Source organism: Lutra lutra, chromosome 2 (genome assembly GCF_902655055.1).
Source record: "Lutra lutra chromosome 2, mLutLut1.2, whole genome shotgun sequence".
NCBI lineage: Eukaryota > Metazoa > Chordata > Mammalia > Carnivora > Mustelidae > Lutra > Lutra lutra.
Window position 1 is genome coordinate 197,297,264 of NC_062279.1, and position 19,970 is coordinate 197,317,233.

The window sequence follows — 19,970 nt, forward strand, 5'->3', positions numbered from 1 at the left end:
TAGAATTGGATTTTCTAGCTAGAAGTTATTCATTTAACAAATGGTTACTGCAACCTATTTCTTTTTTTTTTTTTAAAGACTTTATTTATTTATTTGACAGACAGAGATCACAAGTAGGCAGAGAGGCAGGCAGAGAGAGAGGAAGGGAAGCAGGCTCCCTGCTGAGCAGAGAGCCCGATGCAGGGCTCCATCCCAGCACCGTGGGATCATGACCTGAGCTGAAGGCAGAGGCTTTAGCCCACTGAGCCATCCAGATGCCCCACTGCAACCTATTCATTATCAACTTCAATTTCAACACAGTCCCTGTATTTGAAAAACTCAGTTTCCTGTTGATACAGAATATATACCAATAACTAAAATACAACAGAACAAATATTATAATGAAAAAATCTGTAAGGTGCTATGGAATGCAGGATGAGAGCAATAAACTTTCTCCCTGGAGATGGGGAAGGCTTCAGAAAATTAGGGAATCTTAGCAGACAAGGATATATTCAATAGAAATCTTGAAGGATGGGTAGGAAGTGTCATTTTTAACAAGAAGAGCGTGCAAACAAGATATATAGTGATTGGAAAGTTATGATGAGATGGGAGATACCATGAAATATTGAGAGAATTGGGAGTAACTAAAGTTCCTAGAGCACATTGTTTGGTGTTCCATAAAGTGTTGAACGACAAAAATGAAAGAATGACTCTCAAAAGCAGTGAGAATCCATCGAAGTGTTTTAAGCAGGGGAGTGACTTGATTAGACTGCATTTTAAATGAATCAGAGAAGAAAAGTGTGAAAAGTAGACGACTGAGAAACGTATTGCAGTTCTGGAGACAAGAAGAGGAGCTGTGAACCCAGGTAAGTTAGATGGTTTGGTCCAGGGCTCAGAGATGGTTAATAGCAAAATTAACTTTTCTCTCTCTCTACACCCAAATCCTTTTTCTACTATGATTCCTTACCTACAAATCCATTATTCACCACCTAGAATTTGAGGTATCTCTAAGAGCATTTCCATCGTAATGATGCGGTTGTACTATGATGTTGGAAACGATGGACAGGTCTAACTGGCTAATCATGGTTCAGCAGGATTTTTGCCAGCTTGGAGTTGTTTTTATCAGGAGACATAATTTGAACATTGGTATATCAAGAATCAATGTAACTTGCAAATCACAAGCCAAAGCAACTTAAGCGGATAAGCTCATTTTTCTTTAATTTTGTTTATTTTTAAAGGTAAGAGAGACATAATTAACTAGATGATTATTTCTCAGAAATATTGCTATGTTTGCATTTCTCAGAGGCATTCTTTTCTCCCATAAAACACTCTGGCCTTAACGCCAAGTGACTGCTTTTCTCATATTCCAATTACTGCTAGCTCACAGCATCCTGCCTCCCTCCCCTTTCTCTTTCCATTCTCAGTTCTCATCCCTCCTAGCCTTTCCTCCCTATTACACCAGCTCCCAGCTCCTAAAAGGTGGATTAGGTCATTTATCAAAATCAGGAGGTTTTCTTTTGTCAATCAATTCATTTCCCTATTACATTGAGACTAAAAAATAGCATGGCTTTGTCTCAAAAAAAAAAAAAAGCTGGACTTATATTTTATCATTACAAGGTTTGAGTAATAATAGGAAGCAGGTCTTGACTTAATATAAAAGCGAAGGAGTAATTTTAAATCTTCAACTCCCAATTTCTGTTTCAAAGTATTTTCATTTCGATGATGCATTTAACACTCTCCTCTAGTTTACAAATAATTGGTCTGTATTATTATACCTCACTTTGTGGACAATTTGGCTGCACACATCTATAGATGCCTACCCGATGGATATCCATACTGGTGGGGGGAAACCATGTGATGTCTACACTAGGAAAGGAAGAAGAGACTGGAGATTCCTGCCTTATTTTGAGTTCCAGAAATCAGCTGGTCTAACTGGAGGGAATGCTCAGGCCTGATCTATACTAAATCTAGAGTAAATCTGAAATACAGAAGGTGAAATAAGAAATGGTGGAACTTCTCAGGATCCTTGCAAAACATACCAGGTTCCACCACTGTTCCTTCTCCCATCATTTCTGCACAGTGCTGAGCCAGATCCGGTCTCTCACAGACCCTTTCTCACATGCAACGACTGAATGAATTTTGGACCCAGGGTGGCTCTCTAAATCACACTAGATAATTGTACAGACCCCATGTATGCATCATAGCATCAGTGACCCACAACTCAGAAAGCATAAAAGAACAAACTAAAAGTGTGAAATATTATAGTTTTCTCTGCCAAACACATTTCGCCAAGTATCAACTGGTAACCCACAAACTCAAAATTCTTACTGACAAAATATAAAAAATCCCATGGTTCCCATATCTGTGGTTTGTATTTAGAGGACCATCAAAATGGGCATAGGATAAGGAACTCCATTTAAAAAAAAAAAAGTAAGCAAGCTCAGCCCTAAAAGATTAACAACACAAATAGTAGTAATAAAATTATCCTGTTAAGTGATTTTTAATCAAGTGGAGTTAACTCAAGTCTTGTCTCCTAGGGATGAAAATGGAAATCAATAAACAAAAAAGGTGGAAGAAAACAGTGTGACCTTGATGACTCCTCCAAAGTCCATCATGACCGCATTGGTTCTTTTCATCCCCTGGTGATGTTAATCTTCTGTTTGTTTTGCTACTGTAATCCTATTCTAAGTTTACCAGAAGTTGCCCTTTCAAAGTTGGTCTATGCCTGTTCTTTCTCACCTTATGAAAAGTAAAGGAAAAAAAAGTGTGTGTGTGTGTGTGTGTGTGTGTACTGTTGGTGGTTAAATACTGAGTTGGGACTTCCTCTTTGAACAGTTGCTTTTTCCTCTCACACAGGAGATCTCATTTTGAGACTGGATATAGTTGAAATCGAACGACATACTGAGAGGGTATGATGGCTAAGAACCCCCCGAAACCAGCCCCTCGCAGGATCTTCCAAGAAAGGTTAAAGATTACTGCTCTACCTTTGTATTTTGAAGGGTTTTTGTTAGTCAAGAGGTCAGAATACCAGGTAAGTCCATAGATGATAACGTTAAACTAGTTGTTTCTGTCTTAATACAAAAGTTATTTCATGGTGATTTGATATGATGTGACAAGGTCCTCCTTGTTTCTGTTGTGATTAAACCTTCTTCCTTGAGCTCAGAAATGTGATGCCAATTTTGCGTAATTTAAAGACAATGTATGGCTTAAACACATACATGTATATATATTTGTGTTATATGTAATATAACGTTCTACTGTTGTTACTATGTAAAAAAATTTAATAAAAGCCACATTTCCAAAGAATTTATTTAAATATTACAGATTTCAGCTTAGAAGTTAAAATGTTTCCTGTATTTTTTCTGCAATTTTCTAGTATGCTTCCACAATGATGTGTACCATTAAGATAACATATTACAACTGAAGCTAAGCTGTGTGCTTCTACTCTCAGTTATTTGAAGTTTACAAGTAATGATAAAATTATTTTTAATAGTTAACTTTTGTAAAAAAAATTATGTAAATGATTAAACTGATACTCTTAGCATTATGCATAGTTCTATATTCTAAAAACATTAACATAGTTACTTGAAAAGCTAATATGTAGGTACAGTATGGGTAATATGTAAACTAAGCAACATAAATACATTTACTCTAAGAAAATGCAGAAAGTGTTTCATATTTTTAAAATGTAAAAATGAAAACTTATAATTAGTTAAAATCAGTTTTTATTATACTAATTATGGAGATTTAAAATTAATGAAAGAAATAAATGTGAAAGTGCTTGTTACTAACAAAAAATGAAATAATTAAGTTAGGTCAAATTTTATGAAATTTTAATAGCAACAAAGTAGAAAAAAAGTAAGTGTTTCAAGGAATGTCATAAGAAATGTCTAATAATGGTAATAAGATATATTTTCTGAAGATTTATTAACAGAAAAATTGCGTGTGTGAAAATATCTATAATAGCACATTCGGGATTTTTTGCAAAAACATGGTAGTTTACATTCTGTTATGGGTGTTAAACATGTATTAGTAAATTTGGCAGCTATGTTAGAATATTTTTCCCTTCTTTATGCTTTCAAAGTGAATTCTATCTTGTTACAACAGGTTAGCCACGTTGTTGCACTTTGCCAGGAAACTGGAATTGGGAAAGCAAAACTTCTAATTTGTAATTTAAATTTGGTTATTCATTAAATATCTATCAAAGTATTCATAATAACTGTTCTGAAGGGTTTTTAAAAGTATTTAAAGAAGGCATTCTACTGTTATGGTTAATAGAAAAAGGATTTTAGAGCCAGTAAAATATGTCTTTACCTAATGGTTTTGCCACTTAAACAGCTTGTGATCTTGTACAAGTTACTCTATCTCCTTGAAATTCAATTTTCTCAAACTATAAAATGGGAAAAATACAACTTACTACACAAGGTAGTATGTCTGGGATACAACAGGTGCTCAATTAATTTATTCATTCAGACAATGTTTATTGTATGTCTCCTATGCACCAAGCATCATACTGATTTCTAGAGAATATAAACAACATAAAGACCCTACCTTCAAGAGGCTTAGTTCATGGTAAGGAGGGATGACTCCCTTACCTGATTGCTATTCTACCTGTTCTTAGCATGCTTTGAAATGAAAAGACTAAAGTATAGCTATAAATATTTCTGATAAAGTTAGGTTGTGTTTCCACTTGAATTCATAGCAATGTATCTTTTACTTGTATGTCAAGGAGAAGAGACCAAGAGGACAACAATAATGTCGACTTATAGGGTGGTTTCAAGGATTAAAGAGATACATAAAATACCTGGTTTACACTAAAGATTAGATTCATTCTCCTTCCATTTCATTATTTGTCAAATTTTTCTTAACATACTAAAATCAGTTTTAAGTCCATAAGTACAGTTGACCCTTAAACAGCATGGATTTGAACTGCACAGGTCCAATCCACTTACACTTAGATTTTTTTTTAAAGATTTTATTTATTTATTTGACAGAAATCACAAGTAGGCAGAGAGAGGGAGAAGCAGGCTCCCTGCTGAGCAGAGAGCCCGATGTGGGGCTCGATCCCAGGACCCTGAGATCATGACCCAAGCCAAAGGCAAAGGATTAAACTTCTGAGCCACCCAGGCACCCCAGATTTTTTTTTCTACAGTGTAGTATATGTATTTTTTCTTCCTGATGATTTTCTCCATAACATTTTCTTAAATTTTTTTTTAAGATTCTATTTATTTATTTGACAGACAGAGATCACAAGTAGGCGGAGAGGCAGGCAGAGAGAGAGAGGAGGAAGCAGGCTCCCTGCTGAGCAGAGAGCCCCATGTGGGACTCGATCCCAGGATGCTGAGATCATGACCTGAGTCAAAGGCAGAGGTTTAACCCACTGAGCCACCCAGGCACCCAACATTTTCTTTTCTCTAGCTTACTTTATTATAAGGACAAAGTATATAATACATATAACATATAAAGTATGTGTTAAACGACTATTTATGTTACTGGCAAGGCCTCCGGCCAACAGTGGGCATTTGAAGTTAAATTTTTCTGGAGTCCCAAGTGATACACAATTTTCAACTGTGCAGGAGGGTCAGCATCCCTAATCTTCATTGAGTTGTTCAAGGATCAACTGTTAATATGGCTCAAAGGAGAGCCACAGGGCTAGAGTACTAGAAAACAAAAGCTGGGAGAAAAAGCTAAGGAAAATAGTGGGATTTCCAGGCAAGCAGAAGTAAAGTGCCAGGGGAACCTTTGAAAGTGAGGGTGAGTCAGGGGTAATAAAAGGTTATCTTCAAAGAAAATGGGCTCGAAGAAGTTGGGAAGCTCTGCAGAACATTCAGCTGGGGTCTTTGCTGAAGGAATTCAAGACTTTTAACTAGAGAAAACATAACCGAGGAGTAACCTAGTCTTTAAGGAGATCACACATTTAGAGGTGTTTCTTAGCTGTTTGGTGACAGGGGCACTTTTAAGAATTTAAGGAACTTTGCCCTTAGGAAAAGGTGCCAACAAATACCATTTTAAATGCAGTTTCAGAAAGCCCATGGATTCTAGGTCAAGAACCCATTAAAAATAGATAATCTTCATGGAAAAGAGAATGTGGGAAGACTTACTTAAGCTACCCTAGAATTTTGGATTGATCAGGAAGATTTATTTGATAATAAGAGGTATTAAGTGCCATGGCAGGACTCCAACGTAAACACAGTTCTAGCAAATGGGGAAAGTTCTCATTTTTCTGGAACTGCTTGAAAATAAGAGAAAGCTTGGGCAATATCTCATCGTTTATTCAGTCTGTGATATGCTAAAATTAAAAACAGTGTGGGGGCGCCTGGGTGGCTCAGTGGGTTAAAGCCTCTGCCTTCGGCTCAGGTCATGATCCCAGCGTCCTGGGATCGAGCCCCGCATCAGGCTCTCTGCTCAGCAGGGAGCCTCCTTCCCTCCTCTCTCTCTGGCTGCCTCTCTGCCTACCTGTAATCTCTGTCTGTCAAATAAATAAATAAAATCTTTAAAAAAAAAAGTGTGTATACTATATCTTATCAGCCTGAATATAAGAATGTGTTCAATGTATTTCATTCAAAATTGTGTTCTTCAAAATTAATTTTTAAAATATTTACATATGTCTTTATGATATGTATAGATATATACCGAGGTATTAATTATTGAGATTGATATTTATAGATGACTCAGAGCTTATCAGAAACTAAATAAGAGCTTATCAGAAACTAAATCAGGACTAGGATCTCTGCATTCTGAATACAAGTTTGATCTGTTCTTCGGTTTGTAGCTGTGGTTGGAGTTCACAGGACCTACAGCTGTTTGTAATCTTTCCTCCAGGCTGCCTTGACTATCAACTTAGTGCCTTTGTTCTTGCTTCTTCCTGTACTTAATAAACCCTCTTTAATCCTTTCCATGAATCTGTATGTTTGTTTACCAGTAAAACTTTTTTTTTTTTAAGATTTTATTTAGAGCTGGGAAATGAGCAGAGGGGGAGAGAGAGGGCCAAGCAGACTCTGTACTAAGCACAGAGTCCTACATAGGGCTCCATCCCAAAACCCTGAGATCACGATCTGAGCCGAAACCAAGAGTTAGACACTTAACCAACTGAGCCACCCAGGCGCCTCCATCAGTAAAATTCTTATTTTTCCCTGATTATTTCTACTCAGTTCATATCATTCTCTCATGACTGAACACCTCTGTAATTTTTCTTAGAAGCACAGATGGATGTCTGTCTGTACATACAGAAAAAACTCAATAAACTTTGGCTGTTAGTGATTTTAGTTTTTCTATCTATAGCAGGTTAATATTCATGAGGCTAATTAAGAAGATGAACAGAGTGGTAGACTTTGACTTGAGGGGTTTCGATTGCTTTTCTTTTCCTCCAAGAATCATAGAATCTCCAGTTTGAATCTGATCTTAGATGTCATACTCCAGTAAAACTATACAACCTGTTGTTAAGTTCTCCAACTAAAATGCCTGCATTCTGATCCCTTCCCAGTCTCCATCACCCACATCCTAGTCGCAAAATACAGTGTAGCTTTGACCTGCTGCTCGTGTTGCAGAGGCTTACCACTAGAGCAGAATGTGAATGCCTTGAAAGAAGATACAATTTTAAAAAAGAAGCTCCTGTCCTCAAATTTGAATTGTTTTATTACTAATCAAAAGTCAAACCTGAGAAAATTCAAGTATTTTTCAACACAGTGACTAGATGCTCTCATGGTTTTTACAGAACATCTGCCTGACCATAGAGATATTAGCATACTAGATATTAGCATAAATATTAGATATTAGCAACTTCTCAAGCCAAACATTTTTTTTTTTAAGATTTTTATTTATTTGACAGAGAGAGATCACAAGTAGGCAGAGACGCAGGCAGAGAGAGGGAGGGTGGGGAAGCAGACTCCCTGCTGAGCAGAGAGCCCGATGAGGGGCTTGATCCCTGGGACCGTGACCTGAGCTGAAGGCAGAGGCCTCAACCCACTGAGCCAACCAGGCGCCCCTCCTATGCCCCTTTGAATGGGTCTTTGTTAATTTGTTCTTGGCCCAGGAGGCATTACATTATAGCCAGCTGTCAATTAGGAGGTAGGAGGGAGTGGAAAGACCACAGGTCCTGAACAAAGAAACTTGCACCATGTTCCAGCTCTGCCCCTGAGGTAGATTGCTATAGTAATACGACCAATTTTTTCAAGCCTCACTGTATGCCTTTCCATTTGAAATGTGACTTTTCTGCTCTTCCATAAACAGATTGCATTTATTTTTCTACCTACCCCTTGAAATCTGGACTGGGTCACACTTTGGTGATTGTGACAAAAGCAGATTAGAGAGTACTCACCCATTGGGGCTTGCCCTCTCTTGTTCCTGGGAATCCTTCTGCCAGTATGTGAACAAGTCTAGGTTACCTGACTGGAGACAAGACCCTATGGAGTGAGACTCCAGTTTTCTCAGTGGGGGGGTTTTCCAACACCAACAACCACTTCTCTGTTTCTCTGGACACCAAATGGGTGTGTGACAATTCAGCTTAATTCTGACACTACCTATCCAGACTTAGTGCAGACCCCATAGCTTCTTTAAGGGCTCAGTCCTTCAAGGCTGCCCTCCACTTCCATCACCAATTATAAGTTCCAGGCCTCCCATAATTCTCACCAACTCATTGTAAATAAAGAGTGCTTGGGCGCCTGGGTGACTCAGTTGGTTAAACGTCTGACTCTTGATTTTGGCTCAGGTCATCATATCAGGGTTGTGAGATTGACCCCTGCATCAGGCTCCATGGTCAGTGGGAAGTCTGCTTGGGATTCTGTCTCTTCCTCTCCCTTAGCCTCTCCCCCAGCTGGCATGCTCGCGCTCTCTCTCTCAAATAAATAAATAAATAAATAAATAAATATTAAGTAAAAAAGAAAGTTCCCATGACTCCCTCCTAAGATTTGATAATTTACTAGAATGGCCCATAGCTCTCAGCAAGACACTTTACTTACATTTACTGGTAAGGGATACAAAGGAACAGACAGTTGAAGAGTCCCGAGGGCAAGGTCTGGAAGCCCACCTTGTTCCTGTCGGTATTAAATTGGGCCTCTTTACTACCCTCTTACCACATGAACAGTTTTCACTAATTAGGAATCTCATCAAATCACAGTGTTGAAGAGTTTTAATGAAACTGAAATCTCCCAGCCCACCCACCTTTTTCCCCCAGAGGCTGGTGGGTGAGGCTGAAAGACCTACCCTGAAGCTATCCAGGCTTCCCAACCGCTGTTATCTCATTTGTATAAATTCAGGTATTCTGTAAAGGGACTCATTATGAATAACAAAAGCGCTCCTGTCACTCAGGAAGTTCCGAGTTTTAGGATCTCTCTGCCGGGAGCTGGGGGACAAAGACCAAATATATTTCTTCTGGTGTCACTCTCAGCTCCGCATTCCCGGCAGAGACCCCAGGCAAGTGAGTGAGGCTACCCTAGAGCAGCCACAGGGAAGTGTACCCAACGAATCACCACCAGACACCGGATGATGAGAAATAGAAAACGTTTGCTATTTTAATCCGCTAAATTTTAGGGTGACATTTTACACAGTAAAGGCTAACTAAAATAGCACTTTATCAGGCATGAAGAAAAAGGGGGGAAAAGTTCTACTAAGAACATGAGAAAGATGGTCCTTGTAATTAAAAAATGAATTTAATTTTGAGCTTCCAAGGAACCAAGGTAAATAAAAACAAGATGGGTTATAGAGTTCCCATTATTTGAGAAAAGACATATATAAATTCCGAAGAGGTGACAAGCATTTTGCTGGTCAAAAAAAGGATAAACAATATTTCAGTATTAAAGAGACACAAAATACCATCATATATAAAAATATCTTCACATTTTATAAGCACAAGAAAAAAATTTCGTGTAATTCCCCTACATTAATTCTCAGTATAAGTTGAGATAATCCACATGTTATAAAAATTGAGTTTATTAAACCCTAAAGGAAGGAATGGTCATCCTGTTTATGAAGCTGGAATTTTTATTAAAAACATACTTTTGGAAAGAGCTGGGTATGAAGGTTAGTCTTTAGATGTGGAAGGATTTTATTCTCAAGCCCCCCTTGCCATTCTTTTGTAATACAGCCAGTCTTCATATAAAATGTAAATTCCCCTTATATAAATGAAGTTTCACTTGAGTGAAATGAGACTAAGTCATATAAATTTTTTTAAACTTAAAAAGTTGTATTTTTTTTAATTTGATAGAACCCATAATAATGTGAATGCAGAAATAATGAAATGTTCACCACGTGAATGAAATTCGGACTTCAAAGTTTGGATTTGATGATGTTAAATTATTTTTATGATTATGAACTGTTCACATTGCCTTTATTTATATAAACATAATACTATTTATTGAACCCAAACGATGAACCATGTACTCTTAAGTGCTTTAGATTTATCAACCCATTCAATCCTTTCAGCTGCCCTGGAATGTAGATATTTAATGCTTGTCCTATCCTGGTCCCTTAAATGACCCCTCTTACAGAGACAAACTTCCACTGAAACCTACATAAAAAGTCAAGTGTCTTAAATCAATGGGGAACGTTTTGAAAAATGATCTATTTCAACACACATCAAATTACATCCTTACCTCACATCTTATGCTAAAATAAATTTGTGAAGGATTTAATCAAGAGCTAAATGTAATATTAAGCCATAAAATTAGGTGATTTATCTCAAGATAAAGAAGAACCTTATATCAAACAGCAATTAAGAAAGTTACAAAGAATATTAATAAAGTAGTTGAATATACCAATGAAATAATGCTTATAATTTATTTCCCACAGGAATATAAACATTACTGGACAGAGCTGAGAGGAACTACACTTTTCTTTTATTCTGACAAAAAAAGTCCAACAGTGAGTAGTAAAACATATTCAGCTGATTCAGTTTTTCCTAATATGGACTTGGCATATAGTCCTATTTATTTGGGGGTTTCCGTCTTCCGAAAGTAAAGATATTCTAGTAAAACCAGTTCAAATAAGAATTTTTATTATGTCTGTGGGGGCTTTCAGGTATAAGACCCATGGTAAATTTTTTTTTTAAAGATTTTATTTATTTATTTGACAGAGAGAAATCACAAGTAGGCAGAGAGGCAGGCAGAGAGAGAGGAGGAAGCAGGCTCCCTGCTGAGCAGAAAGCCCGATGTGGGGCTCGAACCCAGGACCTGGGATCATGACCTGAGCCGAAGGCAGCGGCTTAACCCACTGAGCCACCCAGGCGCCCCAAGAATTTTTATTATGTCTGTGGGGGCTTTCAGGTATAAGACCCATGGTAAAATTTCCAGGGAACCTGGGAAAAAGGTATAAACTCATGTCTTTAACTTTGAATTTTTTTCTTTTTGATTCCAGTAATAGAAACTTAGTTGAAACGTGAAATTTTTATTTTATTTTTTTAAAGATTTTATTTATTTACTTGAGAGAGAGAGAGAAAGCAGGAGCACAAGCAGGGGGAGGGGCAGAGAGAGAGGGAGAAGCCGACTCCTCAGGGCTCTAATCCCTAGACCCTGAGATCATGACCTGAGCTGAAGGCAGATATTTAACGGACTGAGCCACTGGGGTGCCTTAAAATGTGAATATTTTAACCAGATATCTGAATACAACTTGTTTATGCCAAGGGATAGCCTTAATTTCCCCAGCTTTTTATCTTGCTGTAGCATGCAGTTACGATCCGAAAGGAACTAGATGACCCCCAAAGCCTTATAACATAAAATATGTCACAATTTAATTGTCCTAGGGAGACAAAAACATAAGGACTGCTAAGAGCTTAAGCATGAGAATAACAATACATTCTGGGATTAATTTATTAGTAGTAATTTTAAATAATTGATTTATATTTCAACTTTCCCACAAAAATCGAAAACAGTGTATTTCATTTTTCCACAAATAAAATGTAGCATTTTCATGCCAGACGCTTGCCTACCTTGGAATGTTATGCCCATAGAAGATTTTATGATCTAGTCACTTGTTTAAACACTTTGGACCATGGATGTAGTAGTTCCCAATTCTTAGAGCATCATCATTACCTGTCCCGATGTAACGGAAAGGAACAGAAAAAGAGCCTTTGTGATGTATTCCACCTGGAAGCATTTCAGGGCCATTTCAGGGCCATTACATAAACTCAGTAGAAGTCATTTAAAAAAACAAAACAACACAAAAAAACGAAAAACAAACTTAAAATAATCATCTTTCTCCGGAATTCTGGATAAGCAAGACTTGTGTAAAGGTGTTTCCAAATACCGTAATAAATTAAAGCTGCTAACTGATGTCAGTAAACCTGTGACAGCCCCTGCCCTACACCTTGTGTAGCACACGTAGGTGGGCGAGTGAGCCAGCAGTTACTGCTCTCTCACTCCCTGGCAGGAGGCGGTACCACTTAGGGATGGCAGACTGCTCTTCAGGCTGGCTGCCTGGGTGTTTATGATGGCCTTGCTGCCATTAACTGTGGGTTTTCAGGCCAGTTACCTAACCTCTCTGTGTCTTAGTCTACCAGACAGGGAAGTGGTAGGAAACAGATGACATCTCAAATTGGGCATTTTTTTTTTTAAAGATTGTATTTTTAAGTAATCTCTACAGCAAACGTGGGGCTTGAATCCCCGAGATGAAGAGTTCATGCTCTACTGACTAAGCCCGGCAGGCGCCCCTCAAACTGGACGTTTTTGAAGGAAGTATAATGATGATGCTATATTCAAAGCTGTGGACAGGATGTAGGAAAACCACAAAGGGTAGAGCAGAACTTTGAGGCTAGTAACAGCACCCTACTCTTATGCCCAAGATGCATTTAAAAAAGTGGGAGAAGAGTGAACAGAGGTGTGCAAAGATGAGTGTGTTGAGAGGAGTATGACCTTTGACTGACGAAGCAATTGTATGGGATCATAAATAGCTCATTCTCCTCAGTCTTCTGATCTGCCAGTGTTAACCAGGGTCCCACCCAACAGGAAGTCAGATGTTGTCCACATCAGTCTCTGTCCTGGTGCATAGCACTGTGTGGTGAGTAGATAAAAGTAAACCTAGAGGACCAAATAAAGGTCTTGTCCAGCACAGGTATTTTCACATCTCTAAAATTAGGATGAAAAGGGTAGTCCGTGTCATGAGGTTATCAAAAGGATTAAACGAGGTAGTGAATGTAAAGACAAGGAAATAGCTGGCACATAGTAAGCATTCAGACGTTTTATAATTTTTTTAGTTTTTTAAAAGTTTACTTATTTGAGAGAGAGAGAGAATGCACAAGCCAAGGGATGGGCAGAGAAGCAGACTCCCTGCTGAGCGAGAAGCCTGATATGGGACTTGATTCCAGAACCCTGGGATCATGACCTGATCCAAAGACAGACGCCTAACTGAGCCACCCAGGCACCTGCATTCGGACATTTTATATGCGATATTTCATCTAATTCTCATAACAACTCTAGAGTGGGTATTGTTTCAATCACCACTTAGAGATGAGAGTAGTCAAGTTTCAGGATTCAGAAGTTGTGCAAGATCGGAGAATGAAAGGGGTAAAATCCAGATCTTTCTCCTGAGCCTGAATTCTTAACCATTATGCCATGAAGAGACTGTTACAATGAAATAACGCAGAACTGTCCGTCTACCAATTTTGTTAAAAGAGGGTGCAGGCTTTAGGAACTGTGTTGGGTGATAGTCTCAGGACTATCACAGCACAGTTCTCTGTGCTTTCTCCTGAGAGGAGAACTGTAGATATTAAGCGGTTAGTGGGGAAGAATTTAAAGCTGCTTTTTTTTGAAAGGCTATTGGGAGGTCATGTGAAAGAACCCATGAATTTGTTTCATGTTATTATAGAGAAAGGGCACTGGGACCGATGGATGGAAATTCTCCAGAGAAAAAACTGTGGCTTAAAACAAGGAAAAACTTGCTAGAGTGGCATAGGAGGCATGAATTTCGTCTTGTATGAGATACTGTTTGAGGATGGCTACATGGAGGGATGCCCTGAAGGAGAGTCAGACATCAGATGGCAGTAGATTAGACAGATGACCTTTAAGGCTCTTTTCAACACTACAATTCAAAAAAAGGATAGAACTTCCTTTCTTCTAATCAATAGATCAGTTTACAGCGCTCTAATTTGCCCACTTCTTCCTCTGTTGCTTCCTCCTTTGTCTCAGCAAAATTCACTTAGCTTGATGTAGACAAATTGTGTAATTTGAAATTCTGTCTTGCTTCCCTTATGCCTTCCCTTCCATTCTAAATAGCTCTTTGTTCATTGAAAATGAGTTGGCCAACCCAAATTTCCCTTAACTTCATCAACATAGGAATAGGTCTGGAAAAAAATTTACTTATTTTTATGCCTTACCTTATTCAGAAAAATAAAATGAGGCCTACAAGAACATAGTAAAATAAGTTATATTGGGCAAAACAGAGGAAAATATAAGGAAGTCAGGAATGAGGCTAATTCAGAAAAAATTATGCCATAAAAACTTTACTGCGCTTACCGGAGGTGGTTCTGGTCTAACACTAGAAAGCAAGTCTGGCTAGTTGCATACAGACCAATCCATATATACCAGTTGTTCAGAAGAAGTATTTTTATTGTATTGGGATAAGATAGGAATTTCTTTTTTTTTTTTTTTTTAAGATTTTATTTATTTATTTGACTGAGAGAGATCACAAGAAGGCAGAGAGGCAGGCAGAGAGAGAGGAAGGGAAGCAGGCTCCCTGCTGAGCTGAGAGCCCGACGTGGGACTCGATCCCAGGACCCTGAGATCATGACCTGAGCCGAAGGCAATGGCTTAACCCACTGAGCCACCCAGGTGCCCCAAGATAGGAATTTCTTAATAGGATTCTCATAACCAGTGGCATGTGATAAATGTCCAGCATTCTGGAAAAAATTGTGTATATGAATATATGTATATAAATATATTGTAAATATTACTGATAAAAAGAATGTGTGGTACACAGTTAAAAAAACAAAATACACAATATTCTTTATTGTAATTTCCATATAGTCAATTGATTCTCAGAATACTTTCATTGATTTTTCTGAACTCGGGTCCATAGCCAACTATGATTGTAATTCAATCGTGATTTGACAAATGAAATTGTTTCCAGTCTGCTGTTTCCCTAATAAATTTATTGTCATTAAATATGACGTTTGACATGAACATTGGCGATATTTTTGTTTACATTAATGAATAAGAGGAAAGCAAAGCAATATTTATGTATGTCACCTCTTTGTCAATGACATGGGCAAGTTCTCTGAGTAACAATAGTTTCTGAATTATGGAAGAATATTTTGTCAACTTTCTGTTCTGTTAACAATGAAAAAGTTTCAGACACAACAAATTTTAAAGTTTCACCTGCATTATTAACATTTTTCTCCTTCACTTTCTTATGTCTCAACCAGAGCCAAGCAAACTGTGGCCCTTGAGCCCAATCTAGCCAGTGGCCTGATTGGAGCTAAGAGCTCAAAGAATATGAGCTAAGAATATTTTTGACCCTCTCAAAGTATTAAAACAACAACAACAATAATAGGAATTTGTAACAGAGACTCTGTGTGGTCCACAAATCCAGATGCATTTTCTACCTAGCCTCTGCAGGAAAAAAAAAAAAAAATTGCTGGCCCTTAGGGCAACTAACAAAAGAGTAGATCAAGCCCTAATTTGTAAGATTTGCCAATTTCCAGGATGTAAATACTTCCACCATCATAGCTGATTTCAACCTATCAGTGTGACTTCAGTGAATCGGGAAGAAACGTCCAGTAGTGCCATTAGATGGCATTTCCATCAAATAGAGGCGAAGGTGTAAACAACCTCAAGAGTGTAGCAGGAATAGTGTCCAGTAATATAATTGGAAAATAATGAGTTTTGAATTTGATTACCTTTGTTTTAAAATAGCTTTATGTTTATATCATTTAATTCTTCATAAAGGCTGTGTTTAGCTACTGGCTTGCAAAATTCCTAAAAATAAAAAATCAGCTTTTTTGAACCTGAATGAGTCAGGTCCAGCACACTGCCACATAATACATTTTCCAGACGCCCTCTTGGTTCAGAAGGGTCGCAACGCCCAGCTGAAAACCAGGGTGTCATGCAAGGCACAGATCAGTTGAAGGGAAGAGATGACTTCTATTCCTGGCTGCCGGACCTAATGTATGTTACCCAGGAAATAATTTAATGAGATTGCCTTTATCTTTGCAGTATGTTGACAAGTTAGACCTAATAGACCTCACATGTCTTACTGACCAGAATTCAACTGTAAAGAATTGTGCAAAATTCACCCTTGTTTTGCCAAAAGAGGAAGTGCAACTGAAGGTGAGTACGGAGGAGCAATTAGTTGGAAACAAGTTGTAGTTATAAATAGCACTGGCCATGGGCACCTGGGTGGCTCAGTGGGTTAAGCCGCTGCCTTCGGCTCAGGTCATGATCTCAGGGTCCTGGGATCGAGTCCCACGTCGGGCTCTCTGCTCAGCAGGGAGCCTGCTTCCCTTCCTCTCTCTCTCTGCCTGCCTCTCTGCCTTCTTGTGATCTCTCTCTGTCAAATAAATAAATAAAATCTTTAAAAAAAAAAATAAATAAATAAATAGCACTGGCCGCTGCACAGCCCAGCAGCTGAGATAAAGAGGAATTCTAAGAACCTGCCAAGTCTCATTCTTTGTTAATATTTCTTGCCTTTTGCCAAAAACTTCAGTTTTCTAAATAGGGATTTGAAAGGGCATGTTCCCTTGTTTAGTATACAAGCACGTTGAAACCATATACTTCTGTCCTCCAACAAAGTCAGAGATCCCATCTGGTGTTTTTAAAAAGTTGTTCTTGAATTGACATTCACCAACTTCCCAGATGAATCTGAGACACGTCCAACATGATACATGTTGGGAACCACTAAATTAGAAAAACCCACATTTCACCAATCGAGACACATTTTGCAAGGCAGTTGGCCTATAGTATTAAAAAATACCGCTGTAAGAAAAGCCAAAGGAACACTGGGCACCTGTTGCCAGTTTTGGAAATTGGAGTGTGACAACTATATGCGATGTGTGATCCTGGATTGGATTCTGTATTAGAAAAGGAAAAAAATGATAAAGAACATTATTGTTAGAGTTAGGAAAACTCCGAAAAGAACTGTGTGCTAGATATACACAGTGAAACGGTATTCAACTCATCCAACTTTAAACCTCACAGGAGCAGAGATCTCGTTTGTTAAAGTTGTCACTGTACACCCAGAACTTCCATAGAAAAAATGTTTTTCTTTCTTTCTTTTTTTTTTTAAAGATTTTTATTTATTTATTTGACAGAGAGAGATCACAAGCAGGCAGAGAGGCAGGCAGAGAGAGAGGAGGAAGCAGGCTCCCCGCTGAGCAGAGAGCCCGATGCGGGGCTCGATCCCAAGACCCTGAGATCATGACCTGAGCCGAAGGCAGCGGCTTAACCCACTGAGCCACCCAGGCGCCCCGAAAAAATGTTTTTCTTGAATGGACATTCAAAGTGAGCCAATTAAAATCAACCAACAACTATAGCAATAGCATGAAGAGAATGCCTTGGTGTTGAATAAGATGTTGGAGTTGGTCTTGCAAGCTCTGGTCATAAGATTCACAGAACCATAGTCTCCACTTGAAGTGATGGCAGTGACCTGTGGTCAGCCGTGGTCCGGGAGCAGGTGATCCTCCTTCTGACCTGTTATCAGAGGGACCATAGTAACCCACCACTGCGTCACAGTGCCTATGTCATTCATATCATTTCCTCACCTAGGTATTTTATCAGCTCAGATCATCACAAGAAGATGGGTGAGTAGAGTACAATAAGATTGTTTTTTAAGATTTTATTTATGTGTTTTGAGAGAGAGAGAAAGCACGAGTGGGGGGAGGGGAAGGAGGAGAGAGAGAGAGAATCTCAAGGAGATTCCACACTGACGGGGAGCCTGATGCCGGGCTCGATCCGTGACCTCCCACGACCTGAGCCAAAATCAAGAACTGAACGCTTAATGGACTGAACCACTCAGGCACCCCAGTACAATAAGATTTTTTGAGAGAAAGATCACATTCACAGAACTTTTATTATAGACTATTGTTATAATTGTTTTATTACATTATTGTTGTTAATCTCTTACTGTGTCTAATTTATAAATAAAACTTTATCATAGGTATGTACCTATAGGAAAAAAACATGGTGTATATATAGTGTTCAGTACCATCTGTGGTGTCAGGCCTCCACTGGGGATCTTGCAACGTATTCACACAAATAAGGGGACTGCTGGACTAGAAATCATTTTACTTAGGAAATCTAGGCCCTGCCCCTAACCCTGAGCCTCAGAATCTTTGTCTTAAGCAAGCTTCGCACATGATTCTGATGCTGTGGTTAAGAACACAAGATTGGGGGCGCCTGGGTGGCTCAGTGGGTTAAGCCGCTGCCTTCGGCTCAGGTCATGATCTCAGGGTCCTGGGATCGAGTCCCGCATCGGGCTCTCTGCTCAGCACGGAGCCTGCTTCCCTCTCTCTCTCTCTGCCTGCCTCTCCGTCTACTTGTGATCTCTCTCTGTCAAAATTTAAAAAAAAAAAAAAATTTTTAAAATTTAAAAAAAAATTAAAAAAAAAAAAGGACACAAGATTGGAGTCAGAAACCTAGGGTTGGGCGCCTGGGTGGCTCAGTGGGTTAAGCCGCTGCCTTCGGCTCAGGTCATGATCTCAGGGTCCTGGGATCGAGTCCCGCATCGGGCTCCCTGCTGAGCAGAGAGCCTGCTTCCCTCTCTCTCTCTCTGCCTGCCTCTCTGCCTACTTGTGATCTCTCTCTGTCAAATAAATAAATAAAATCTTAAAAAAAAAAAAAAAAAGAAACCTAGGGTTGATTTCTGACTATTTTATTCATTAGCTGTGTAACCATAGGCAAGTCACTTAACCTCTTTGTGCCTTGGTTTCTTCATCCAGAAGTAAGTCTTTACTCAGATGTAACCCTCTTACTGAGATCTGCCTGAACCGCCTTATTAAAATTGCAATCCTTTTCCCATCCCCGAACCCCTCAAGACATTCCCAATATCTTTTACACTGCTACACATTTTATTCTCCCATTTAATTCCTTCTGAAGCTATACCATTTACTCACAATTATATTTATGACTTATTATTCCTTGCTAGACCCCAAATTTCATCAGAACAAGGATTTTTGTTTTGTTCTCTGATGCAAACCAGTACCTAGAATAGTGTCTAGAATTTAAAGGCACTCAATAAATATGCTAAATGAGCAAATCCATAAAATAAAAATTTTAAAACTTTTGCAGAGTTGCCATGAAGATTAAATCAGTTAATACATGGAAGTACTTAGAGCTGCCATGTAAAAGTACTTAACAAATATTGGCTGCATTAGTAGGATTTAGAGTTAAGAACCGGAAATTTTTCCTTAAAAATTTCCTTAAAAAAACTACATTGGTCTTACCCAGTTGCCCCAAACTTAAAGCTAGTCAGTGTTAAATACCAATGGCGGGGGGGTGGGAGGGACCATTAATTGACATATTGTGGAAATAAGTGTCCTAACATTTACATTTTTTGGAGTTAAGTAAGTTTGTATAATTTTACTTGTTGAGGAAGCAAACAGCTCAAAACTATATACTTGTGACAAAAGAAAATAGTATTGAAATTTCATAACAAATGCACATTAACAGTTTTAAGCAAAAAGGAAAATGATTTGTTTCTTCCTTTCGACTAAAGTGCTTTAAAAAATTACAACTGACTTTTTAAAACAATGTGCTTCAATAGAAGAATATGCATTTTGTCAATCTTGCTGGGTTTTGAGACTTAGAAAATAACCGTATGAAATTCTAAAGTTATTTGAAATTAATAAAAGTATGAATGTTTACATTCATGTCTTTTCTTCTTTTGCCTTTGTCTTTTGTCTTCCTCTTTAGATAGAGAACACAGAAAGTGGGGAAGAATGGAGAGGCTTCATTCTTACAGTAACAGAGGTATGTAGGAAAGACCTTACTTTTGACTGATTCATAAATTCAACAACTATTTACTGGACACTGGCTATGAACCATACAGACTGAAAGAGGTCAAAGATACAA

At 38.4% G+C, this 19,970-nt stretch overlaps 1 protein-coding gene across 2 annotated transcripts in view; it reads left to right on the forward strand.

Moving 5' to 3' along the window:
• The first annotated feature begins 1,902 nt into the window (after window positions 1-1,902).
• The window catches only part of STAP1 (signal transducing adaptor family member 1), a 34,173-nt gene continuing 16,105 nt past the window's right edge, over window positions 1,903-19,970 (forward strand). Inside the window, exons 1-5 of one of the 2 annotated variants that reach the window (XM_047719432.1) lie at window positions 1,904-2,621; window positions 2,836-3,010; window positions 10,765-10,836; window positions 16,119-16,232; window positions 19,812-19,868. In XM_047719432.1, coding sequence (XP_047575388.1) covers window positions 2,891-3,010; window positions 10,765-10,836; window positions 16,119-16,232; window positions 19,812-19,868 — 363 coding nt within the window. In that variant the 5' untranslated portion in view covers window positions 1,904-2,621; window positions 2,836-2,890. Of the gene's footprint in view, window positions 2,622-2,835; window positions 3,011-10,764; window positions 10,837-16,118; window positions 16,233-19,811; window positions 19,869-19,970 lie in introns of both variants that reach the window. The other variant, XM_047719433.1, reaches the window with a different exon arrangement.